The 27,415-nt window shown below is 33.0% G+C and overlaps 3 protein-coding genes across 5 annotated transcripts in view; 1 reads left to right on the forward strand and 2 right to left on the reverse strand.

Annotated features, from left to right (window-relative positions):
• Positions 1–2,721, reverse strand: part of Pgant2 (polypeptide N-acetylgalactosaminyltransferase 2) — a 185,143-nt gene extending 182,422 nt beyond the window's left edge. For both annotated transcript variants that reach the window (XM_070304304.1, XM_070304303.1), the window contains exon 1: positions 2,478–2,721. In XM_070304304.1, coding sequence (XP_070160405.1) covers positions 2,478–2,567 — 90 coding nt within the window. In that variant the 5' untranslated portion in view covers positions 2,568–2,721. The remainder of the gene's footprint in view (positions 1–2,477) is intronic.
• Positions 2,722–4,340: 1,619 nt separating this feature from the next.
• On the forward strand, positions 4,341–24,892 carry Cubn (Cubilin). The gene is made up of 53 exons (XM_070303744.1): positions 4,341–4,489; positions 4,697–4,826; positions 4,907–5,095; positions 5,360–5,416; positions 5,511–5,651; positions 5,719–5,822; positions 6,118–6,268; positions 6,393–6,635; positions 6,746–7,061; positions 7,382–7,704; positions 8,075–8,425; positions 8,578–8,731; positions 8,839–9,032; positions 9,106–9,619; positions 9,754–9,979; positions 10,191–10,508; positions 10,569–10,729; positions 11,241–11,576; positions 11,810–12,297; positions 12,402–12,794; positions 13,199–13,469; positions 13,575–13,838; positions 13,935–14,446; positions 14,697–14,892; positions 15,161–15,532; positions 15,625–15,821; positions 15,999–16,150; positions 16,311–16,499; positions 16,599–16,780; positions 16,940–17,158; positions 17,257–17,403; positions 17,536–17,611; positions 17,855–17,966; positions 18,053–18,212; positions 18,388–18,627; positions 18,794–18,867; positions 18,997–19,226; positions 19,296–19,508; positions 19,580–19,715; positions 19,956–20,289; positions 20,477–20,671; positions 20,860–21,016; positions 21,092–21,269; positions 21,456–21,707; positions 22,010–22,172; positions 22,445–22,659; positions 22,816–22,890; positions 23,018–23,082; positions 23,163–23,403; positions 23,584–23,749; positions 24,014–24,255; positions 24,514–24,625; positions 24,701–24,892. Exons 1-53 carry the CDS (start codon positions 4,422–4,424, stop codon positions 24,730–24,732), a joined length of 11,226 nt encoding a protein of 3,741 aa, XP_070159845.1. The 5' UTR covers positions 4,341–4,421; the 3' UTR covers positions 24,733–24,892.
• Positions 22,697–26,873, reverse strand: LOC138937444 (DNA ligase 1). Of its 2 annotated transcripts, XM_070303746.1 has the most exons (4): positions 26,573–26,873; positions 26,108–26,245; positions 25,117–25,855; positions 22,697–24,179 (listed from the first exon to the last, which is right to left on the reverse strand). In XM_070303746.1, exons 1-4 carry the CDS (start codon positions 26,575–26,577, stop codon positions 24,144–24,146), a joined length of 918 nt encoding a protein of 305 aa, XP_070159847.1. In that variant the 5' UTR covers positions 26,578–26,873; the 3' UTR covers positions 22,697–24,143. The 2 variants fall into 2 exon arrangements, with proteins under 2 accessions (XP_070159847.1, XP_070159846.1); XM_070303745.1 differs by lacking the exon at positions 22,697–24,179 and having other exon boundaries at positions 24,686–25,855; positions 26,573–26,872.
• Positions 26,874–27,415: the final 542 nt, after the last annotated feature.

The raw sequence follows: 27,415 nt of genomic DNA on the forward strand, positions 1-27,415 counted from the left end.
TCTCGCTTTAATAATATAATATTTTCTTTTCGTCAATTTTGCTTGCCTCTTATTTAGGATACATACGTATATAATATATATATTTTTTTTTTCAATACATGTATATTTTTTACAAATAAATTGGACAAATTTGGCATATTTTAATTTTGCACAAATATTTTGATTGGCTTTGCAAAAATAAACAAAAATAAAAAAAGGCGCACTCGAAAAGTTAATGAACATACATATATATACATATATGTATGTTACACACACACACACATACACACACACACTAGATATATTTTTATATTAAATTATATTTTTATATTATATTATAAGCGCGCCTTCAATAAAGTGATTTTTAAAAACTGATGCGCGATACCTAAATAACTGAAAGTAGCGAAAAAATCGTTATATTTTATTTTCATTTTTATCTGCGTATCGGGTATTGAGTTCGGAGAATCCGAGAAGCCGAGCGATCCTCGCTCGAGCGTGCCTTTTTAGGAATTAGAGATAAGATAACGCGAGAAAAGGATGCGAAAAGTCCGGAACGTCAATAAGAGGCGAATATTTCGCGAATCGACAAAATTCGAGTTTTCTATTTATTTCTATCTTTCTATTTCTAATTATTTCTATCTATCATGAATCAAATGATTATAATTATTGGCTCTCAATCGAGTTCGCGTCGCGATTATGTAGCTCAGAAATCCGCGTAGATTATTTATATTTAGTTCACGAAATTCGAGACGCCACACCGAGATAAGTATTCACGGAATGTAATGAATTTCCCAAGATTTGATTTTTTATTGAATTATGCGAATAAAATGGCAATATAATACGTAATTATAATTTATTTAAAATTTAATATATATATATATATATATATAATTTACAATATACATAATAAAAAATATACTATTCAACGTATGTTTTTTATAACAAAATAAGAAAATAGGAATTTTAATTAAGCTATTCATTATAATTTTTTTTAAGGATTTATTTTTAATATAAAATTATTAAATAGTAATTCCCACCACGTTTTAATACATTAACGTACCGGTTTCAACATATTATTAAATTATATAACTATTCGAATAACCAGAACTAAATATAATTATAATATCAAGGATTAAATTTTATCTATATTAAATTGTCGGTTATAATAAATTTAAAGAATTTCATGATTTAGTGTCTATATTGCAGATAAATATATGTATCAAATCGTATGTATCGTGCGATCAAATCTCTAAAAGAATTAAAGAAGCAAAAAGCAAATTTAGATTCGCGGATTGCGATTTGTAATTTAACTATGGCAGATAAAAATATCGTATATCGAGGTCCGAGACAATCGATCTTTTTTTCCCCCTACAATTATCGGGCTATATTATATTTGTGATATTCCGTGGAATGCGGACGTTGCTCACGTAATGGGGTCAACATGCCGCTTGGGATTTAAAATACAGTCAAGCACTGCTTATTTTCACATAAATAAAAAGATACACAGAATGTTTCCAAAATATTTTTCAAAAGAAAACATTATTTTAACTGATATAAATAATAATATGCAATAGTAATTTAATAATCCGGAATTAATGTCAAATAAAATCTGTAGTGTGTTTCTTTAGTCGAAAAACTTACTACGACAATGTATCAGAAATCTAAACATACACGCAAGTATTGTAGAAATTATTTCGTAATTTACAAAAAATATAATATAGAAAAACTGACAAGCAAGCAAATTTACGCAACTACGCTCGCTCAGCACATGTGGTATCTTTAAATATATGTTAAAATTATCTGGAAATGCAAATCCCAGAAGCGTAAATATAGAATACTTTAAAAAATTATGTGCAAGCTATAGCAAAAAATTTAGTGGAAAAATATGTATGTATTGTGGCATACATGTATATATATGTTTATCAACTTTTCAAATGTGTATATTCTTTTTTGTTTGTTTTTGCAGATCCAATCAAAATATTTGTGCAAAATTAAAAAACATCAGATTTGTCTAATTTATTTGTAAAAGATACATATATATATATATATATATATCTTTAAAAATATATAATACATACTATATATAAATGTATATTATATTAAACAGAGTGTTGGAAATGTAAATAACGTATCTTGGCGCCATTTTAAAATTCAAACTCAAGAATGTCTCGGAATCGTTTTATCGTTCTATCAAAATCTCACTCATTGACGGAAAACTTTTAAAGAAAATTAGATTCTGTATCTTTTGTATATTATAAACTCTATATTATGAATAAATACATGATTTTCATTAATAATGTTATGGAAAATTAACGAATACAACAACTAAATGAACAGTAGATAACTTCAAGATACAAACAATATATCTCATGTCTGTACAGAAAGTACGAAAAGTCTCTTTCATATGTTACGAATATTATATCAATGGCATTACTTGATACTGGATTATTTTGATACCAAAATACTACGATCAACTGACAATGAATAATGCTTCTTACCTTGCTATCCCTGGATGTGTGATAGTAGTAAACAAAGGCGAACATCCACGCGCATGACAAGAGCAACGCGATCTTGACATTCCGCCGCATGACTGATCCGGATGTCGCGTATCAGGGCTCTCGTTCGCCCAGCTGATTTTCTCGATAGGTCCTTTCACCGCAAACCTTCGTCCTTTTCTCTCACGAAACAGAGCACGCTCACGCACGAACACGTACAACACCACGAAAAACTACCAACGGTCGTACCGGCTGCCGAAGCCATACTGCCGAGAACGGTCGAGAGCGGCGACTGTGATACTTCTCGCTTATACGGCGCCATCTGCTGGCGGCACGCCAATTTCGATTTTAGTCACGCGCCAAAGGGCGCCAGATTTCAAATGAGAATGGTTGGATAGATAACATAAAACATCGACAAGATACTGTTAAAGGCCACCAACCATGGACAAATTTTGGTTTACAAATGTTTGAATGTAGTAAATCTTCTGGCCAGATTGAATCTACCGAAGAAAATGGTACTACAAACATTTTCGCCTTCGAAAATTATATATTAAAATAATTTCAAATATTATATTATATTTATCGATTATATTTAACAGTAAATTGATCTTTAATATTTGCATTAATATTTTTTAAATTAATTAGGAAATTAATTCATGATGCATGTATAGAATTTGACAAATAAATCACAAATTGATTTAATTGAACATCATAAAACGTAATTCTTATCATTTGAGTAATGATTTTTATACCTTTAATATCTGAATTTGGTAAAAATAGCAATACCCCATTTTTATTAAATTTTTATTTGGGAAAGCGCTATTTTTTTGATCAAAGTACGAAATAGAAAAATTTCTTGAGAGAGAGAGAGAGAGAGAGAGAGAGAGAGAGAGAGAGAGAGAGAGAGAGAGAAAGAGAGAGTATATTTTAAAGTATGGATTAATTATTTATTAAATGATTGTATCACGGAACCAGATCTTATAAAAACTGACGAGAAATAACTTCGCGATAAAGATTATTTTGACTTTTTGCTGATACGAATTACGCATTCGGTAACCTCTAAAGTAAAAGCGTGAAAAAGAAAAGAACGTGGTATTTGCAATATGATTTATTAATTCTTTTAGCGAGTAATTAATTTTGACGTACAATTTCACGAATATACTGTGTATATTGTGTAATCAAATTTATAACTCAAACTTTACAATAATTTTATCAACTATACTTGTAATTTCATAATAATAATCGAAAACACGAGCATCAAATTTCGCGAGCGAGAAGTTAATTATGAATCATTAGCTTAGCATTGAGTCCTCGTAAATCTTATTTAATAATTTTTTTTATTGTATACCAAGAAAATAGACGGTATATGCGATTACAAAATTTAGAAATAGAAATTTCCTAAATTGATTGACAACTCTTTGGTATAAAAACACAAACTGTTAAATTTTTGAATAATTTGAGAATAAATAGTTTATAGAAAAGAGAACATATATATATATATATATATATATATATATATATAACAAATGTTAACTTAATAAGAGAGATTTTTTATTATATTATTATTATTCTCTTTCCATAATTTCTTGTGTAATTTACAATACATAAAAATGTATTGTATTATAATTACTATAATTCACACAAATATGCATAGACGATAAATGTTTTGACTTCTAGAATAATAGTTTTTCAAATATCACGATTTTCCGATGACTTTTTACAACAAATCTATCTTGCTTAGTATGTATAATTTATCGATCGTAAGCCGATATTGGGTGGATTGCGATATATCTTCCAAATACGCCCACTCAGGAGATACGGATGCGTGCGATGCCGACCTCATGGATCAATCTGTTACGACCTGTCTTTTCGACAGGAGTTCCGCGAGAGCGTAACAAGGTATGACTGGATAATATTTAGTTTACCGAGTTTCAAACCGCCACTGGCATGGCTTTTACACCGAGATGGTTCTTGTTATTACACTTGAGTTTCTGCGCAGCATGGATGGACGAGAGGTATGCTCCGTGATAAGAAAATTTGTTGTCCTCCTTTTATAAAAAATAGCGACTTGACTATATGTATCAACGGAACGATACACAAAAAGTTTGACAAGATTTATATAAGATATGTATAAATGGATAATGGTATTTTATGTTTGATTTTATTACTCTTAAACTTTGTTTCTTTACGATTTTATATAAATATACGAACTTTCTTCACAGACCTGTTCTGGAGTCTCAAGATGGACACCTAGTAATTTCCAGCGCGAAGGACAGAAACATCACCCTAAAGATAATGGGAAGCGGTTACGTGAATGTCAATGAGATCAATTTACTCCATGTAGCATCGGCGGTAATGAACATACGTCTGTCTAAATGTACAGCGTAATCGAGATACGATCAATTAACGCATAAGTCTCCAACCCCTTTTAGGCGCAAAATGCGACGCGGGTCATTGACAGGTGGCGGATGGGATACTTAGCCGAGATGGAGAATTCTCTTCATCAGTTAACGATTATAGTGACAGGCTCCACAGGTTTACAGAGAAGAGTCGCTCTGCTCGAGAGGAGCATCGACGTGAACGACACGATTCGCTCAGGAAACAGATCACATATATATCCGGTAAGAACATACAATATTCCGATATTGAATCAACAGCTTGCAGTGGCATATTTTGCTTTACAATATATTTTCATACCATAGTGCGCTAACGAAAACATAAGCATTATTTTACGTATGGAAATATTAAAAAAGTGAAATCATTATTTATCTTATTAATTTAATTTTTTGCATTTTTCGTAAAAGTTATAGTTAGATATTGAAATTAAAAAAAAATATATTACATTTACTGTGTCAGATTATTTTTACAAAGTGATATTTTTTTAGAGTATTTATCCATTGCCGCCTAGAATGAGAAACAGCATTCGTCGTATCAACATTCGAGTATGTATACATTGCAAATTTATCGTAAATGATATACGAACAATGAATTATATACAGTTAAATTAAAAATGTGCAAATATATCTTATTTTTTAGCTTAAAGCATTAGAAGATTCACTGAGAGCCATGCAAACTCTGCTTCGAGAAAATGAATGCCAAAGTAACCCGTGTCAAAACGGCGGTACATGCGAGGATCTCTATGATGCCTATCAATGTCATTGCTCATCAAATTGGGAGGTATGCAAGCTCGCTGTGTGACAAGAGCGTGTTAAAATTTTATGAGGATAATTCACGATAATTTTAGGGCCCGAATTGTATGACGGACGTCAACGAATGCGCAAGATTTGTTGGTACGGAACTTGGATGTCAAAATGGAGCAACGTGTCGTAATTTACCTGGATCTTATCGGTGTGCAATAATTAATAATTACAATTTCCAGTACGGTAATTAATATCAAGCGGAAATCGCACCTTGAATATCTCGATCTGATTATAGATTTTTTAACAAATTTATAATAAGCGTTTTTCGCATAAAAAAAATTCTATTAAAAATAATATACTTTGTAAATAATTTAAATAACTTTAAATCTTCTATTTTCTTTAATTCTATTACTTTAAATAATTTTACTAAGTCTGGCGTCAGTGCGGTGCGGTTCTCAGATATACTGAAATGTACCTGTATATAATATCAGGTTTGATACTAGGTGCGACTGCTTGCCGGGATGGTTCGGCCTTCATTGCACGCAGAAAACATCGATTTGCAATACGGAGAATTCCGAGGCGCTTTGCGGCGAGCATGGTGTGTGTGTCGCCAAAAGTAGTTCTCCGTTGGGCTATACATGCATTTGCGATCAAGTACGCTTTTCTATTTTTCATCTTAAACGTCGGTTTCAATCAACCTTTATCTCGCGCAGAACTCACGCATAAACCGATATCCGCGTAGCCGACGTACGCTGAGCCTTTTATTTATCATTCTTAGGGATGGGAGAGCGATGGTACGAGCCCAGCTTGCACCAAGGACGTAGATGAATGCGCGGCGTACCATCCACCCTGTTCCGTAAATCCACCGGTATCGTGTCACAATACGCGCGGTTCATTTGCCTGCGGCCCCTGCCCGCACGGTTACAGCGGAAATGGCTATTATTGCACCGACATTGATGAGTGTCTAATTAACAACGGCGGTTGCAGTACCTCGCCTCACGTGCAATGCATGAACACGATGGTAAATGCTGTGTAGACATTCTACATTACATCGTGCATAATATAAAATTATCATCGTTCAGCTCTCTATTGCGCGCAATCTATATTTCTTTACAACGTTTTTAATTGCAGGGTTCTAGGGTGTGCGGAGCCTGTCCTCCAGGATATCGGGGTGACGGTGTCAGTTGTATTTTTGTCGGCGGTTGCGCTATCAACAACGGCGGATGCCATCCGTTCGCTACGTGTAGAGAAAATCCATCGCTTTCGAGTTCTTACGTGCTATGCCGTTGTCCCCCGGGTTACATAGGTAACGGAATGGGACCGAACGGCTGTCAATTAACTGATGTGTCAATTAATACAGCGTGCTCTAACAACCCCTGTGTGTATGGCACATGTGCGCCAAACGGTGCAAATGGTTTCACTTGCACGTGCAATCCGGGATATTCAGGTACGTATTAGGGAAGAGAGACAGATAGGGAGAAATAGGTCCATAAACTTACTCGTAAACTATAACACTCTGTTTCCTACATCTCTTCGAATAAGTAAGATACGAGATTAATTCATGTTTGACGAATACACACTGCAAATATTGTAAATATTAAATGTAAAATATACAAAGTCGAAAACGACATTTAAAAAATTATCTCGAGGAAAATAATTACATCATCTCGCTAAAAGTGTTTTATTTAATTTAAGTAAAATGTAAAATATTGAACGTTTATGTATACTAATATATCAATATTCTCTTTATCCTTTGTAAATATTTAGGAACTATGTGTAATATACCGATCGATCCATGCTCGCCGAATCCGTGCCGAAACAACGGTATTTGCACTGTTTTAAATGGACAAGCAACGTGTCAGTGTACATCTAGCTTTACGGGAAACAGGTGCGAGACACCGCGACAAACATGCGGCGGTGTGTCACGAAATCCTATAGGAACACTTCAATTTCCCATGGGTGGTAGCACTTACCAGCACGGATTGAGCTGTGCATGGGTGTTAATTACGGATTCTTCTAAAGTTCTGAACGTCACTTTCACGGCTTTCAATCTCGAACGGTCCACGGATTGCAAGTTTGACTTCTTACAGGTGTGATATGTGCCAACATCGCATTCGACAGTTGTAAAAGTTTTGTCAACTTCTTATTTCTATCTTCGTAGTAAAGTTATAAGTTTTGTGAAATCTAGAAATTATACGTTACACAGTATATATATTTGTGTTCTTGAACAAAACTAGTAAAACAATGGTTTCAATCGTTGATTCGATACTCGTTCTATAAAATTGTTGCTATTTGTAAATTCTCTTAATAAAACTGTTTAACTTTTAAGCTGTACCGCTATAAATAATTACAATATAAAAAATTATAAGATAAGAAGAATTTGAAAAGAAATATGAAATATAAAGAAGAAAAAGATTAAGCAATGCACATTTTCTTCAAAACGTACGTGCACATTTTTAGATTCACGACGGCAGGAATGCTGGTAGCCAAATGATTAATAGATTTTGCGGTCACACATTGCCTAACGGAAACGGAAATATTGTCTCGTCGCATAATACCCTCTACTTATGGTTCCACTCGGACAGCAGTATATCTCACGATGGATTTACCTTGCATTGGAATAGCATCGATCCTGTTTGCGGAGGCAATTTAGAGAGTGATTATGGTACTATCGCGTCTCCCGGCTCGCCAGGAAGATATCCTCCAAATAGGGACTGCTTCTGGAGAATTTCCGTTGAACCATCGAAAAGAATTCAATTCCATTTTGGTCAGCTGATGCTCGAGGAACATTGCGATGCCGATTACGTAGAGGTAAATTCTTAGTGCTACTCTATAGATCGACCAGTATATATTATATGAGTAACTTGCTAGATTATATATTTTTTTCGTACACATAACTTGAAATATTCTTAAGACAATTTTTATTTTATTTTTTGGTATTTTATTTTATTTTTACTATATAGATTTTAGGTTTGGACGAAGAACGTTTAGGGCTTTTTTGCAATCACACTCGTCCACCGCCTCTAATCACACCCACTTTTGAAGCGACTCTTCATTTTCATTCTGACGCTGTTGGTCAAGACACTGGCTTTCAAATTCATTATTCGGCGATTGAAGGTATTCATTGAAGCAATTATTTGTTAATTAATAATGTTTTAGAATAATTGATAATGATTTGATAATTTGAAAGATCCTTAATTTACAAAAATAATTTATAATATCAGGTATTCCTGGTTGCGGTGGAATTTATACAAGTGCAAATGGAATGATCAATTCGCCTGGCCACTCGTCGTCGTCTTATCAACCAAATATGGAATGTGAGTGGAAGATACAAATGCCAGCAGGCGAACGAATCAGAGCATCATGGTTGCGATTTAATCTTGAACAATCTTCTAGTTGTCAATTTGATTTTGTCGAGGTGATCTTTCGACTTTCATTTTTTTTATTATACACGAGAAGGAACGTAACTAATCTCATTTATACTCTTCCAGATTTACGATGGACCTAACAGATTTTCTCAGTTACTTGGTAGATACTGTGGATCGGATATGCCGCCGGCGATCAAGTCGAGCTCAAATACTTTGGTCGTGATCTTTAAATCCGATTGGTCTTACGAATTGGAAGGTTTCACATTGTCCTACGATATTTTATGCGGCGGCGAATTCCACGAGGATACCGGAATTCTCAAATCACCCTTCTATCCAGATACTTATCATAGCTCGAGAACGTGTATTTACGAGATTATACAACCGCCGAGTAAAGGAATTGTATTAACCATAGAAGACATGGACATCGAAGGTAGAGAACCACCGAATTGTAATTACGATTACATCGAGATTTATGACGGCGATGATGAAAATGCAAGCAAGCTCGCTACGTTATGCGGCGAACACATTCCAGATATCCCTTACTATTCCACACATAATTTTATGTACATAAAATTCACAACCGACATTAGTATCGAGGGTCGAGGCTTTAAAGCTAATTACACAACTATCGATCGCAGTAAGTAGACTGTAATTTGGAATAACTTTGGATATTATATATTTATTATATGTATATCGCGTGGTTTTAATAATTGAATCTTCTTGCGTAAAAATGGCTCTTCGAAAATAGTTGATATTATTATTCTTATTAAGGATGCGGCGGATTGCTGAAAGAATCAACCGGAGTGATTCAATCTCCCGTTGAAAATGGAGTTTATTTCGATAACGAAGAATGTATTTGGACCATTCAAGCACCACCGGGATACATAATACATCTCACTTGGTTGTCATTTAATTTGGAACATCATTTTAATTGCGTCCATGATTATGTAAACATTTATGAAAATTACACCACACCTAATGAGAATATAACAGCCACGTATGTCAGAATAGTGCTTATAATTCTTTTATTTTTAATTATTATAAATAAAAAAAATAATATTACTACACTGTCATCTAAAAAAAATTAACAATATTATTATTATTACTATCATATGTTATATTATCTACGCTTATTTTATTTCAAACTTTGCTTTGCAAAAAATGCTTCTTCTTTTACGTATAATATATGTCATAATTATATATTTTAGATATTGTGGTAATACTAAACCACCCGACTTGATGACACAGGAACGTACACTTACTATACTCTTTCACACTGACTCGAGCGTTTCGATGGACGGATTTACCGCCACATACGTTTTCGCAGACGTTACAAAGGTCTGCGGCGGTCATTATACGAAACCAAACGGCGTTATTAGATCGCCAAATTATCCTGAACATTATCCGTACCAGAAAGATTGCGTTTGGATTATTCAAGCGCAAAACAGACACAGAATTATGCTTACGATTAATCATTTTGAATTGGAGGAACATACGAATTGTGGATTCGATTATTTAGAAATTAGGTAATTAGTAACTCGTTGCTTTTTTATACATACAAATAGTTACTTTATATTTTTTTTCAGGAGTGGCGGATATGATTCCGCACCGCTAATCGGCAAATTCTGTGGCACAGAAATACCCACTGAAATACCAAGTCAAACCAATCAAATGTACATTAGATTCGTCTCGGATTTCTCGAGATCATCCCGAGGTTTCGAGATACAATGGGATAGCACCACAGAAGGTAGCAGCTAGTAATAAACATTTAAATCTTTCTTTTAAAAATGTTCAAGTAATTTAATTATATAAAATTTTAAATTGCTTTAAATATTATTTAAAACTAATAATTCTTTAACAATCTTGAAAATTTTGAACGATCTAAAGCTCTCTTGTGTGTAAATTGATTTAGAAAATTTTTCTTTAAAAATGTTTAAATATCTAAAACATTCAAGAGATTCTGGAAAATAATATAGTTATTTACGTGTATGTATAAAATTGGAAATAGATTGAAATCACATCCGTTCTCTCTCTCTCTCTCTCTCTCTCTCTCTCTCTCTCTCTCTCTCGATACTCATTAAAAATTTTCAGGATTTTTAAAAATTTCTTGATTTAAGATAATAATCCGAACGATTCAAGATTTCTGTTATAGATTCGGAGTGATTCGAATATATTTTTAAGTTATAATAAAAGCGTATAAAAAACTCTGATAAAGTTCCACATTGTCTTAATTTTTAAATTTATATGCTTTACTTTAGGATGCGGTGGTATGATGACAACGATCACTGGCGACATTGTATCTCCAAATTATCCCGAGCCTTATTCATCGAATGCGGATTGTTATTGGAACATAGCCGTATCGATGGGTAGTTTGGTACAAATTGTAATAGTCGACCTCGATCTCGAGGAACACGAAAGGTGTCGACGTGACTTCATCGAAATATTTGATGGTATTACTCATCGTACAAATGGAAGACGTTACTGCGGTACCACGTATCCGAAGATTATTCAATCTAAATCCAATCAAATGACCATTCGATTTCGCAGCGACTTTTCTATTTCCACCCGCGGTTTCCATTTGAAATACGAAACGCGTAAGTATGCATGTTATTGCACATGTTAATGCTACGTATTATAATTCAGCAATATTTAAAAAAATATCTCTTCCTCTTCGCTAAAGAGATTTTTGATTATAAGGATATTCTATATTGTCAATTTTGGAGTATAACATTTTAATTGATATAAAAACTTGAATCAATTTTTTTATTAATTTTTATCTTAACTATAATTATGTTACTTATAATAAAACATTATTTTTACGATATAGAATGTCACAATAAACTACACGGCTACTACGGTGTGATAGAATCACCGAATTTTCCCAACGCATATGAGCATTCGACAAACTGCAGTTGGACAATTGAGGCTCCAATTGGCAACACGATTAATTTAACTTTTTCGCACTTTGATCTCGAAATAGACCCACTGTACATTTGTGCATATGATTATCTGCTAATTATGGAAGGCGATAAAAACAATCCTAATACCGAGTTAGGTCGATTCTGTGGAACGGAGCTTCCACCAAAAATTAATTCGACACAGCATCAGGTGTTTATAACATTTATGACGGACTCCTTTATTGCCACTGATGGCTTTCGACTCGAATGGACGGTGCACGGGTGCGGTGGATATTTAAATAAACCGTACGATACATTTACATCACCCGGGTATCCGTCTGCTTATCCGGCGAATATCGTTTGCGAATGGCAGATTGAAGTAGATTATATGCACAGCATTGAACTCACTCTTTACGAAGTGAGTTTATCTAAATATATATATTAATTTTGCAAATTTATACAAAAATTGTGTTAACAAGTTGAACTGTAAATGCTTTGAAAATTGAAACTTTCCTCTCACAGGTGAACACTGAAAAACGGAAAGGCTGTTACTTCGATAAACTCCAGATTTACGGTGGTAACGACGCTGAGGCGCCGAAATTGGCCGAGCTTTGTTATTCAGAAAAACCAGTGATCTATACTAGTCCTGGAAATAAAATGTTCGTAAAATTTCAGTCGGATGTTTCTTACGCTGGTCGAGGATTCAACGCGAGTTATAGAAGCGTTCCTATCGAGTGTGGTGGTAAATTTACAACAGACTCGGGTATTATTCATTCGGCTAATTATCCGCAAAATTATCCGCGTGGTCAGAATTGCGAGTGGCTGCTGGAAGTTGACACGAATCACGTTGTAAATCTCACATTCCTAGACTTTGATGTGGAGTACAGTAAAAATTGCACTGATGATTACGTTAAGGTATGTGTTATAATGTTTAAAATAAATTATAAAAATGCATTATAAAGTTCCGAGTGTGTTCTCATTTAGATCTAATAATAAACAAAAATTAGAAAGATCAAAAGAAGCAATTAATAATTAGTAACATATAATTAGATCTAAAAAACAAAAACCACGCGATATATTTAATAAATTAAAAAACTAAAGCACTACATAATATAATAAATTAACAAAATCTGAATTATAAAAATCACAAATAGAATTAAAATTATAAAATATAAAGCGCAAACGTTTTAATTTTCGACTCTACTCTCTTTAGTATTAGAGAAATTTGAAAAATTACAAGTTATATAATAGCAAGCGGTCAAAGAGATATTATATCCTAATAATAAACGTTAACGCTCTTGTATCTTGTATTTTTCTAGATTTTCGACGGACCAACAACGGATGATCTCTTATTGGGAACGCATTGTCATAATCAACTGCCACCGTCCTATATTTCGACTAGTAACCAGATGTTAATAGCTATGCGAACCGATAATATGATTACAGCCAAAGGTTTCAAAGCTCAGTATGTTAGAGCCTGCGGTGCTCGCATAATCGTGAAGGATCACGGTTTTCTTACACCTTCGAGTGGATATACCGATATACACGACGACACTAATTGTACGTGGACATTGATAGCTGAAAATCCAGGTGAATATAATTCAACTTTTGTCTTAGTTTACATATTTGCACGAGTACATGTATTTCTTCTTAAATTTCAACCAATTATTTTCCGAATATCATTTTTCGTTGTAGCCGATCACGTGACTGTTACCTTCACACATATGGAGATCGATCCGATCGGACTCACCGAATGGGAACCCTCTCTAGGTCCCTGTTTTTGGGACTACATCCAAATATTCGAGGGTGACAGCACAGACGGGCCGCTTTTAGGAAAATGGTGCAACAATGTCACGCCGCCGCCGATTATGAGTACCGGAAGCTCGCTCACGCTGCATTTATTTATACGTTACGAGTTTACCGGCCACTTCGTCGCCAGCTATTCCGTCCTGAATACAGGTATGTCGATAATATAATATATAACAATATAATATATAAAAGATTCACAAAAATGAGGTTGGACGACGCTTTTATAATCTCATTTATATCTTTCAGCATGTGGCGGAAATTACACTTCTGAACAAGGCGTGATTACTTCGCCGGGTTATCCAAACAGCTATCCATTGAACGCAGAATGCGTTTGGATGCTGAATACATCCCCCGGCAACAAGATCACTCTCTCATTTTCCGAGTTTGATATCGAATCGAGCGAAAATTGCAATTTGGATTATCTCGAGATACGAGAGGACAACGGAATTGGAAAACTTATTAGCATTTTCTGCGGCAAAGATATCGCGGCAATTACATCCTCCAGCAGATTATGGATTAAGTTTAAGAGCGACGATTCAGGCACCGCCAAAGGTTTCGTAGGCGAGTATAATTTTATCGGAGGGAACGAACTCGAGGGACCTACGGGACGCATTACCTCGCCATTGTATCCGATGCCTTATAGGCGTACAGCTACGTTTTCATGGCGTGTCACCGTCGACATGAATTCGATCATACGCATTGAATTCACAGATTTGCAAGTAGAAAATGTCGCCGAATTATGCTTGTCTAACGTTAAAGTAAGTATCATCATCGAGCGCGATAAAGTTTAAAATAGAAAGCATGTATCGTGAAAGATAAATGTAAATATATTTGATATATATAAATAAATATTTTATACAATAATTAATTAATTTAATATATATCAGTAAATATATATTTATATATTAATGCTCTCTTTTAATTTTTCGGTCTTTTACGATTAATGAAATTGGAAGGTTTATGTGTAATTTCAATTATACATTAAAAGTTTTATCTATTTTTGATTAGATATATGATGGGTATAATAGTGAAGCGGTAAGTTTATTAGAAGTATGCGGCTATACTTTACCAGATCCAGTACAGTCATCCAGTAACGTAATTTACATCAAGATGACAACTAATTTTATTAGACAGGGAAATTCGTTCGCTCTCACATGGCTTCAAATACCAAGAGATATTTCTCAAGATAATACAGAGATCAAATGTAAGTTTGCTGTATATATATATATATATATATATATATATATATATATATATATATATATATATACAATATAACTGTTTTTATCATAAATAAATATATAACTTAATTATATTATTAATTCTTCGCTAACACAACTATCATAGTTTCAATGCTATACCGGCGCAGCAATATATGCATATATATATATATATATCTTGAGTTAAATATACACATACACACACATCCATATATATTAATAGCAAATTCAATTAATTTTATTTTTCAACAGTGTCAGAATGTAACAAAGAAATAGCTCTAATGGGAGAGCGCAACAACACGTATACCTTCAGCTCTCCTGGCTGGCCAACAGGTTATGCTGCCAATCTACATTGCAACTGGGTTTTCACATCGCCACCCGGAACACATTTGAAATTGAGAATAATGTCCATGAATTTAGAAGAAAGTAGCGATTGCATAGCGGATTCGGTTTCCGTTTATTCGGGATACGCATTGACATCGACGAGTAATACTAATCTGCTAAATAGATTATGCTTAGCAAACTCCACCTGGGTTCATATCAAAGGGACGAATGTAATGACAGTGAAATTCGATTCAGATGCGTTTATTAATAAGACCGGCTTCAACGCATATGTATATCGAGGTCTTGAATATCTTATTTTTATCTTTTAACAAAATTAACTTTTCATTGCAATAAAATATTTATATAAAAAATGTTTTCACATTAATGTTTAGATTGCGGAGGTAATTTGACCGGTCCCAATGGCGTGATTGAGTATGACAATTCTACTTTCACGAGAGCAATTCGCACGTGGCGTTTCAATTGCGAATGGCTCGTGACGGTGAAACCCGGTAGAACAATTAAAGTTCAAATTAGCGATATATCGATACAAGAAACACCTGATCATTCGTGCGGTGATAATTATTTACTGGTTAGTAAACACATTATACTTTTTATCCATCTTTAGTGTGAATAAAATCACAAACAAAATATTAACGTTTTATGTATAATATTTTGCAAAATTAATTAATTAATATGTATTTGCAAACAAAAATCAATTTATATGAAAGCAAATTTAATATTTAAAAATAATCTATATATTCTTTAGCTGAAAAATGGTGATGGAATGATTTCGCCTCTGTTAGGCAATGGAAAATATTGTGGCAATATAACACCACCGGAATTAGAAACCACTGGAAATCGTCTTTATGTTAAATTTACTGGCACAGGTTATCTATATCGCTTTAAACTCACTTATAGGTAATTTTTACATGTTTCTCTAGATTGATAGTACATATATGCACGCATAATACAATTATACGTGTATATTTATATGTATATCTCTCTATAAACTATTTATAATATATAAAACGTTTATTTTAATTGTACATTAATATCATTTTGTCTTTCTATATTTTAGGGAAGTAAGTATGAACTGTGGCGGTGAGTTTATTTTCACAAATAAACAGAAAGAATGGGAAATATCATCCCCCAATTATCCCAACATTCCTCCAACCTACGCGGAATGTACTTGGACAGCTATTGCACCAGCTGGTGAAAGGCTTTCTATCCATTTCTTGGAGAGATTTGATTTAAGTTATTCCGAAAAGTGAGATATAAGATTATATTGGAAAAAAATAAAACGAATTTCTTAATTAAAGATCTTCACTGTAAAGATGATGTTTCTGTCATATTAATATTTTTTTAGCTGTGAGAGAGAATATGTTGAAGTAAGGGATGGCGGAACTGATGGTTCAAGATTCATGGGAAGATATTGCAAGGACGTACCACCCAGTAGTATGAGTACCACCGGCAACATGATATATGTTCACTTTTATACGGATTTGCCAGAACCTAAAAATGGCTTTAAAGCTAAAATAACATCAGGAGGTAAATGCGCTTTAACGCTTTTAAAGCAATGTACTTGATAAATTTTTTAAATAATGTCAAAACACAATAGCGTTGAAAGAATCTTCTATGGGATTAAGTATGCATTTACGCTAAATCTGATAATATGTATATGTGCGTAATTTTTTTTACTATTTTTAGAGGTCTGCGGTGGAATTTTCCGCGGTACCAGTGGCGTTATCACATCTCCGAATTATCCGCATTCCTATCCTGTAAATCAGACTTGCAGCTGGTTGATAATAGGGCCGACGGATCATACCATGAAATTAGAATTCCGCGACATATACCTTCCTGGTTTACGCCAATGCCTTTGGACCGATCACGTGACAATTAAAGAAAAACTTGCAGAAAATAATACGAGTAAGTAATAGGAGGAAATGATTACATAATATGTAGATTAGATTTACTTTTATCAATTATGGTGACGATGATTGGCTTAAGACAATATTTTTTTACAGTCTCAGAAATTGGAACTTATTGTGGTCTTCAAAAACCGGATGTGATTGAGACATCGACAAACGAAGCATACGTGAACTTTCAGAGCGATAATATGGAGTACATGAGTTACAGAGGGTTCAGTCTAAACTTTACCGCTAGTCAAGAAAGTTAGTAACCGTAAAACAAACTTTATTAAGCAATTACATTTTTTCAATTGCACAATTACAAACTTTATTCGACATGTTATCCGCACAATCTCGAATTTTATGTTATCATATTGTTGTATTAATTGCTTGTAGCGTGCGGTGGTGTATTAACCGCAATGAGTGGAATAATTAAGTCAATCGGATATCCTAATCTACGCACACGAGCCAGGTAAATTATTTAAAAATAACGAACTTATATTCGTGAAACTATCAGAATATTTTACACGTCAAACATCTGTTCAATAAAAAATTAAGAGTACATTTGTTGTACAAGAAATTATAAAATCATATTGATGAATAACAAAATTATAAATATTCATTGAAATAAATAAAAAAAATTAATGATTAATTGAAAATTAAAATATTATTCTTACAAGTTTTGCTTACACAAAACATTGATGACATATTGCAGACATTGTAATTGGCGAATTAAATTACCGGTGGGTTATCAAGTGGTGGTAAATATTTTGGATATAGACATCGTTGACGAACCTGGACCTGCACAAGTGGGTTACGCACTTTCGGTAAATGACGTAATATATGGCGATAAAATATAAGGAATATTATTTCAAGGGAAAGAATATATACTATAATTTTTTTCTCTTTGCAGTTCTATAACGATTTCGCCTTTAAATCAAAGATCAAAATGTTAGGACAAAGCGTTAATACAGAAGAGATTAGGAGCTCCAGTAATACTATGATTATCAACTATTGGTCCTCCGCCGGGCACCGAGGTTTCAAACTTCGGTATACATCTCAAGCTCCAGCTCGTAAGTTTCAAAAGCCATTATTGACAATAATTTGTCCATCATGCGTTATAATAACGCAATATAAAGAGAAATATTTTTTCCAATTATATTTGATTTTCGTATAACCATTATAAAAAATATAAGGAGAAACATATACAATTTATTAATCTTTTTTTCGATAACGCATTATCCGTAGCTTGTGGTGGAAATCTGAGACAACTTGAAGGAAATATAACGGGTCCTACAAGTCTGCCGTTTAATCAAACCTCGTATGCCTGTTACTGGACATTGGAACCGCCCGAAAATATGATCGGTCCTATCTATGACAATCGCATGACACTGACAATAAAGGTCACCGGCTACTTAGGCAGATCTGAAAATCATGCAAATATTATTAGAAGAAATTGCATCTATAATCAATTTATCGAACTTCAGGGTAAAACAAGAGATATTATCCAATTTTTCGATCTCAGTTTTTTTCTCTCTCTCTCTCTCTCTTCCTCTGTATTTTTTGATAACAATTATCAAAAAAAATACATAAAAGTCAACCAATTATAAATGTGCATTATAAATGTATAAAATGTAATCACTAAATATTACAGATGTCGGAATGTTATGTGGGAATCTAACGGAACCAAAATATTTAAGAAGCCCGAAAATGACTAATATGTTAACGGTAATATGTCATTAATATTTATTTTATTATTTATAAATAGAAGTCTTAAAAGTTTTAAACGTAAACTGAGATTATTCACGTTTAATATTAGATGCAGAAAATAGAATTTTAATATCTATTGACTTTTAGATAATGAACGGCACTTATGGAGAACGTGCAAATTTTAATCTGCAATATCAATGGCAAGTGTGTGGTGGTATTTTGGGTGGTCCAACTCACATCATCAGACCACCAAAGAATATTTCTTATCCGATAAACTGTGTTTGGCATATAAATTATCCAGATGGTGAAACAATTCAACTCACTTTTACTAAACTTGAACTTGAAAACAATTGTGACAAGAACTACCTTATTATCAAGTAGGCTGTTTTATCAAATTCTTTATTTTTGATTAATCCTCGAATTAATCTACATTCGTTTATAATTAGAAATGGCGGAGCAACGTCACCGCAAGTCGCAAAGCACTGCTTGCACGCTGCGAGCCAACTTCAGAAATATAATATAAATAGCATATCGAATCAATTGTGGATAGAATATTACGCGTCGGAGAATCAAAGCGATTTCGAGATTAATGTGGAACCTGTCAACATAGGCTGTGGTGGATCATTACGCGGTCGCAGTCGCGAAATTACATCGCCCGAGTAATTATTTATGATAACAAAATACAGCTTTGAAAAAAAGATTGCTTAATAATACTTTTAAAATATTGTAGATTTCCCAAACAATATCCAAACAACGGCGAGTGTACGTGGGAAATAATTGGTGACAATGGATATTCCATAGGCTTAATCTTCGTCGACCGTTTCAGTCTGGAAACTAGTTCTAATTGCGAGAAAGATTATGTGCAGGTCTAACTATCATATTAAATTCTCTATTATATCTTCATTATTAAATTATTTTACACAATTATGACATTTTTATCATATTACATTTATCATATTTTTATATTACATATGTATGATGAATGTTAAATATTTATTATCATTATCTTATTTATAATCTTGCTGTTAAAGTAATATATTTTCGTAAAAATAATGTTAGAAATTTTGTGTATTAAAAATTATTGACGATAACACTATGTTATGCAGATATTTGATTGGATCGTAGCAGACGGAGATAATGACAATGGTGAATGGAAAAGTCTCGGCAAGGTTTGCGGCAGAAATAGACCTACGCCCTTCAACTCGACGTCGAACCGTATGAAGGTGATCTTTCATTCAAACGAGGCAGTACAATCGGACGGTTTCCGCGCTGTCTGGAACGAGAATTGCGGCGGTATTTTCAAAGCGACCGAGAGAATTAACATCATCCAATCGCCCTCGTATCCAAACTTCTATCCACCGAACGCGTTCTGCAATTATACCATCGTCGCGCCAGACGAGGACATTATCGTTCAGTTCACTGACTTTCAACTCGAGCGCGGTGAGTAAATCCCTCCTCCTCTCAACCTGTGATGAAACTCTGTGCATTATGTGCTACTGCAAGCATAATATAGCGCTTATGTAATAAGCCTTTTATGAAGCTATAATGTTTGAGATATGAATAAAGTTCACTAAAGTGAAAAGGAACAAGAAAAATTGCAAAATCAAAGTGAAATTAATTTTGACAGGTCACGGTGATTGTCGCTTTGACAATGTCACGGTCATAATGGAAAATGTGTATATGGTAGATTCGGAAAATGTGGAGATTTATTGCGGCAACAAGAAACCGCCACTTATGAAATCTATGTCATCTATGCAGATTATCTTCATGACGGATAAATATGGTCAGCGAAGTGGTTTTCAATTTAAATATTTCCTCAACAGTAAGTTTCTCACGAGTTTTCATATAGATTATGAAGCTAGATGATTTCGAGAATTATATTCTAAATAATAATCTATAATTGCTAAAGAATAGAATTAACGCGGTTAACATATAACGTAATTTCGTGATAAGAGAGTTAATAAGATAATTACAAGATTAAAGAAATAACAAAATTAATGTAATTAATAGAATGCGGTGGTATAATTAGACATCCAACTGAACTCAAGCCTTTGATGCACGAAGAAGAATATTTTGGACGTATGAATTGCACTTGGATCATTAAAGCGCCGCAAGAAAAGAGCGTACTTATACGATTTGAAAAGTTTATCCTCGAGTTCAGCACAAAGTAAGCTCTTAACGGATCCATATTTATTTATAAGTATTATCCAACCTTATCAATTATTATCGTGAATTTTTGCAGCTGCTACTATGACGATGTCGCCGTTTACGAAGGTGATTTGGTTAAATCTGATAAACGGATAGCTCTGATTTGCGGAAACTTGACCGAACATTTACCAACATTTAAATCCGAATCCAATTCTATGGTCGTCAATTTTAACTCTGACAACACGAGGCATTTCGCGGGTTTCACGGCCAAAGTACTGTTTATCTTACTTAATGTCACTCAATTACATTAGAAAGATCTATCAAAATTGATAATGACAGTATCGCTATAATATACTAATAACAAGTATATATTTTATTACAATCATTATCTGGCTCTCCCGTTATCTATTTTGCAAACATTGCATAATAATATGTAATAACAACAGACAATTTTTTAGGTGCTGTTTACAACAAGTCCAGCCGATGGTTGCGGAGGATCTATCAATATGACCTCGATTCAATCTAAATCGTTTAAAACTCAGCAGGCGACAACTTATCAATCATTTGAAGAGTGTCATTGGACTGTGGTTACATCGCCAGGCAAAAATATTAGACTTACTATCAATAGTATGGATATAAGAAATTCAACTAACTTTAGTAACTATACTTTCATCAATCAAACTGATAAATGCAACGGTGATTATCTCGAGGTAAATTTACACTCGCGTCTGATAAGTATTTCTGAAAGAAATAAATTGATAACATTGCATTGTAACAGTGTATATTAATGCAATATCGCATGATAAATAATAAAATAGTACAAAACAATTAAAATGAATGGTTTCCTGCTATTTTATAACACATAATATCGATTAGAAAATTAAAATTAGCAATGGAAAAAAGAAGACAATCGCAAAGAAAAGAATATATTAATCTGACAAAATTTTCATATGTTTGTCTTAATTTATTATATAGGTACTACAGGAAATATCGTGCATTTTATTATTTTCAGTTTCGAGATGGAGCTGGACCGTACGCCAGACTTTTAGGTCAATTTTGTGGAAATGTACCACCACTTCCTATAATATCTACTTCAAATACGCTGTGGATTAGATTTTATAGTGACGGCACTACTGAAGGTGCAGGTGCAACGGCCACCTTAGATGCAATTGATTGTAAGAGATTTCGTATTTACTATTTCGATAATTCGCTATTACACATATTATTATATACAATAAAATATATTTTAATATGTAATTTTTTTATGGTAAATAGTTTAATAGTACGAAATCTTCATCACTTTATTCTATCAGAGTCTTTGTTATTTCTGTTGATTTGAAAACATGTTGCGATTAACTAAGAATTCCTGTATTCATTGTATTCTCGATTACAAATTTGCGTTTTCTTTGATTAGCGTTATTTTGATGATACTTTTGTTATATTACAGCATTGTGTGGCTTAAATACTAGAATAGTAAATGAAACGGCGCAAATACTCACTTCTCCGAATTATCCAAATGTGCATACAACTGGAATACAATGTCACTGGATTTTACGGCATCCTGATAAATATAGTGATAGACTGCGAATTCGATTTATAGATTTCGATATGGCAGAGTCTAACAAGTGCGAGAACGAGTATCTAGAAATTAGTGAGAATGAGGTAAGTGCTTAATAAAAAATAAGCGCTCTTAACCTGATTTCCTGACACATGTATTTTAGAGAGAAAAATGTGATTTTTTTCTCTAATAATAGATAACAATTTAAATTTTTTCTATAATTTATATATGTATAAAATTGTTGTTTTTTTAATTATTAGAAATACATAAACGAAGGCTTCGGGACAAATTTCATTTATAGTGGTGTAAACAAACATCCAATAACTGTCGAGATGGTAAGTTCTTTCTCTTATAAATAAAATGTATCTTGTTTTACTAGAACAGTTCATTTACATTTTATGTACGATTATCCTTTATGTTATTTTATTTAAACTTTATACTTATACTTATTTTATGTTTTAGGGCAGCTATCTACCTTTCTCTTCGTACAAATATTGCGGTAGCGAATTGCCACACGATTATTACAGGTATTTCAATTTATTCTATTAAATCATTATATGGTTAAGATCAGAATATTATTTCAAACATATCAATTTTTCTCTCACAGTTACAGCGACAGCATGCAAGTAACTTTTAAATCGATATCGAATAACCATAAAGGTTTTAAGCTGGAATATAGTATAGCGAATTGCGATCGAAATTACACGAGTGAACAAGGACGTATCTTTCATCGCGGATTCACGAATTGCTGGATCACGATCACCGCTCCGGAAAATTACACCGTTTCTTTGTATTTCAATCAATTTAGCGTTTACGATTCAGAGCATTGCACACGAAACGCAGTGCAGGTATATACGTCTTAGTATATCTTTACTTTTCTTATGCTAGAATAATTATGAGAAATCTGAGAAATCTGAGAAATCAGGGATTATATATGTATACGGTGTTAATTTACTTTTAACGAAAAAATTCCAAATTTGTCCTTATGATGCATATCTAATTTTCAAGTAAATTTTTTCATCTCATAGGTTCATGATGGTAACTCCAGCGGACCGCTTCTAACGACGTTATGTAGCACATCAACACCAAGTCCAATTTTCAGCACCGGCAATAAACTCACTCTGCACTCCTGGACTGAGAATATCTTCAACACTTATCAAAGTTATGACATCACTTATACGACTACGGATGCAGGTATGACGCACGTAGGGAGGAACAAATCTCTCTGTGTCCTATCCCTTTTCCTCTCCCCCATCATATCCGATTAATGTGTGCTACCACATGCGGAGAAATTACAATGCGATGATTTACGAGGTTGCAGCAGTACCGAGATACGCGCTCGTGAAATGTTGCGGTTTATTTTCGCGCGAGAGAATCCGATTATACGATGTCGTTTCAAACATCGCGTGCATTAAAACGATGTATATAATATGATGTTTCGAAAACGAAATCGCGCAGGTCGAGGTTGCGGCGGTCGCATATTCAATTACGGCGGCAGATTTACTTCGCCGTTGTATCCCAATATATATCGCAACAATACCGTATGCACTTGGGATGTAAGCGTGCCGCGGGGCTTCAACATCATTCTTCAGTTTCTCATCTTCGACATCGGCACGAAGAAAAACTGCGGCAATAATAATGTCAAAATTTACGATGTTCTTCCTAGCGGAGAACTTTTACGCAGCACTTTTTGCGGTGGGGTAAGTTATTTCGTAAAATAATACATTTTCGAAAATTGCATTGACCAATTGTGCAATTGATAAAACTGATTATTTAGAAAAACGCCAGTAAAAATAAATTTTCTGTAAAAATTTTGTAAAAAAATTTTTATAATTTCTAAATTTTCTTAAAATCATATTTCTTTATATATATTCTGGAGCTTTCGAAATCTTTTCTGTAACACACACACACACACACACACAATTAAGAATATGTACATAATATTATTTTTTCCATAGGATGATCCAGCGAGATTGGAGATTGATACTGATCGAATTCTCGTTAAATATTTTTCGACAGTGAACAATATTGGAACTGGATGGGTTATTACGTTTATGGCACAATCTACTCGTAAGTATAGACAAATAAATAATTGTGAAATAATATTATCATATAATATAAATAATTATGAAATAATATTTTCAGTTCATCCCATTGACATAATTGACGGCTGGTAAAAGGAATATCAAGAGATTGTAAAAAGTAATGTTTATAAATTAAAAATTTAATAGCAGAGAGATGTTTTTTTTTTCAAATTTATGTATAATTAACTGTAAATAAACAAAATAAATAATATCGCTTGATATATCGCGCGGTATCATTTGAAACGATCAAATTAATAATACGATAAAAATAACATAATATAAAATTATAAACAGTTTATGACTGTTTTCCATTATTCGATATTTTAATATTTTTGAATGTCAATATACCAAAATATTACAATATTATTGTTCCAATCCTGTACACTTTTCGTTGTTCTGAACTGGACAATTTTCTTCGTTTTCTCTCTCGCTTTGTTTTATCGTTTCCTTTTCTTTTAAATTTTCGATTTTACTTACAATTTCATCTTCGATGGAATTTGAGGCTTGTTCCTCTTCGGTTTCCTCTTTCTCTTGCACTGTCTTCCGCTTTTTCTTACTTTCCCTCGATGTTTTCTGAGGCTTCTTTTTCTCCTTCTTAGTCTTATGTATATTTCTTTCCTGCTCGGAATCTTCAGATAACAAATCAGTTTCGATTAATTCTTCCTCGGTTGTTTCGGATTCCGTCTTTCTAGGTATTTCCTGCTTCTTTTTTCTATCATACTTCGTGTTCTTACTTTGTTTATCAACAACATCCTGAGCGTTTTCAGAATATTCTGATTTAGAACGCTTTACTCTCTTGTTTTGAACCTCAGCACTTCCTTTAATGTTTTTTACTTTTTCAATATTCTTCGATTTTCTCTTGTTCTTTCCTTCCTTCAAGCTTTTCTCCGATTTTTGGCGAATCTCAGAATTCTGCGAAGTTTCAGAATGCTTCTTAGATTCTTTCGATTGTTTTTTGACGTCCTTATCTTTCTTATTTTGGTTGTTTGTTTCCGTTTTTGTCTTATCTTTCGAATATTTCAATTTATCTTCGGAATTTGTATTTGCTCCTTTGCTTATCACTTTAATATTCTCCTCACGTTTGTTTCGTTTGTTTTTTGATTTCTGCTCTAATTCATCAGAATTCTTTGTTTTTGAATATTTTTCGGAAGGAGTTTCGACATTTTGTCCCAACGAGTTGCTCTTTTGCGATTTTTGTTCTTTACGATGTTTATTTCTAAAAAAAAAGTCGATCATAAATAACATAAGATCAATTAATGAATAATATTAATGAAAAATATATTATAGAAAAATATATATATTTGAAGATGATAATTTATATTGTTATTTATTAATTTAAATCTAAATAGAATCTTTTTTTTTTTTAATTTTAAATTTCTTTAGTCCGACGCAATACATAAAATAAAGAGGCTAAACGCAAAAATATAGATAGATATCTTTTTTTGTTTTTTATTCATCAAGTACTCACCTTGTATTATATTCTACATTGACTTTTTGTTGCTTCTCACCATTGCCTTTAGATTCCACATCTTTGCTTGATTGTTTCGCAAAAGCTTCTGACGCAAATATTGCGACTAATAAAAGCACAGATAACAATATCCACAATCTATAAAAATCGAATTTCATTTTTTTAAGTTTTCTCATATTGTAGAGACAAAGTCGATATTAAAAGAAAAGTGTACGCCACGATAAAAAAAAATTTGATGAATCGATACAACAAACTACAATAGTATTACAATGCATATATTATATAAATCAATAAATAAAATATTTACAAAAAAATTCTTATAGCAGAAATATGTGTTTCTATTATTTATCATAACATATAAATCTCATATCAACGTAAGAAATATGTTAACTTTTATTCTTCAAAAGTCAAATTTCCCTATCTTATACATATTTCCGAATTCTTCAAATAAAATATTTCTCTTACCGCATTGTGTGTATGATAATTTGCGAATTCCACTTAAATCACACTTTAATTCTCTTTGCAAAATTAATCACGGGGCCAGTCTGGCGCAACACTATCTCTGTTCAGAAATTACTTGCCCCTTATATCTCCGTACGTTGTCATTAATGTCAATAATATCTCGATAAACATGTATGTTCACCACCGTTGTTAGAATATCGATATCGCGAATGCTATCTAGCCAGATCTGTACAGAAATTATAATTATAAGCGAATACGTGGCGTGCGCAAAATGCGAGGTTCAAGTGTCAATATAAACTTTCTGACTGACTTTACATGATCATAGACATGACCTAAAATGCCTTGGAACCTGATAAGATAATAAATATTTCCCACTCTCTTTCGCTTTATCTCTTTTCTTATGTTTCCATTAAATGTTTACATTATTTAAATATTTATGTTATTTAGATACTATTATATACTTTATTCTCTCTCTCTCTCTCTCTCTCTCTCTTATGTTTCTTATATCTCTCGACTAATTTTCATTTTCTGTAATACTAAACTAATATGTTTAAATGGTCTAATATATCTTACTAAGGATATCTAATCTAATATCAATAAAGATTGGCTGACATTTTAAGTTTGTTCTTACGTTATCTTAGTTAATAAGTACTCAAACTGTGATATATGTATAAATGTGGTATACGTGTAATAAATAATCGCAATTACGGGTTTAGCCCAAGTATCTTTAAAAAAGCTTAATTAAAAAAAAAAAAACTTACGTTAAAGAAAATATTTTCTTTCTCTATGATATCTATGATTGAATTAAATAATAAACGATAAATTTAAGAGACATTTGCATATCAT

Source organism: Polyergus mexicanus, unplaced genomic scaffold (assembly GCF_030449975.1).
Source record: "Polyergus mexicanus isolate NDT 795.1 unplaced genomic scaffold, iyPolMexi1.0 SCAF_11, whole genome shotgun sequence".
Taxonomy (NCBI): domain Eukaryota; kingdom Metazoa; phylum Arthropoda; class Insecta; order Hymenoptera; family Formicidae; genus Polyergus; species Polyergus mexicanus.

Excerpts from the sequence above, each read along its gene's own strand:
- Cubn (XM_070303744.1), top strand. The coding sequence starts at position 4,422 with ATGGCTTTTACACCGAGATGGTTCTTGTTATTACACTTGAGTTTCTGC. Across the intron at positions 4,490-4,696 it reads GCAGCATGGATGGACGAGAG|ACCTGTTCTGGAGTCTCAAG; the intron begins GTATGCTCCGTG and ends CTTTCTTCACAG. Across the intron at positions 21,017-21,091 it reads ATCCTCGAGTTCAGCACAAA|CTGCTACTATGACGATGTCG; the intron begins GTAAGCTCTTAA and ends GAATTTTTGCAG.
- LOC138937444 (XM_070303745.1), bottom strand. Across the intron at positions 25,856-26,107 it reads AATGTAGAATATAATACAAG|AAATAAACATCGTAAAGAAC; the intron begins GTGAGTACTTGA and ends CTTTTTTTTTAG.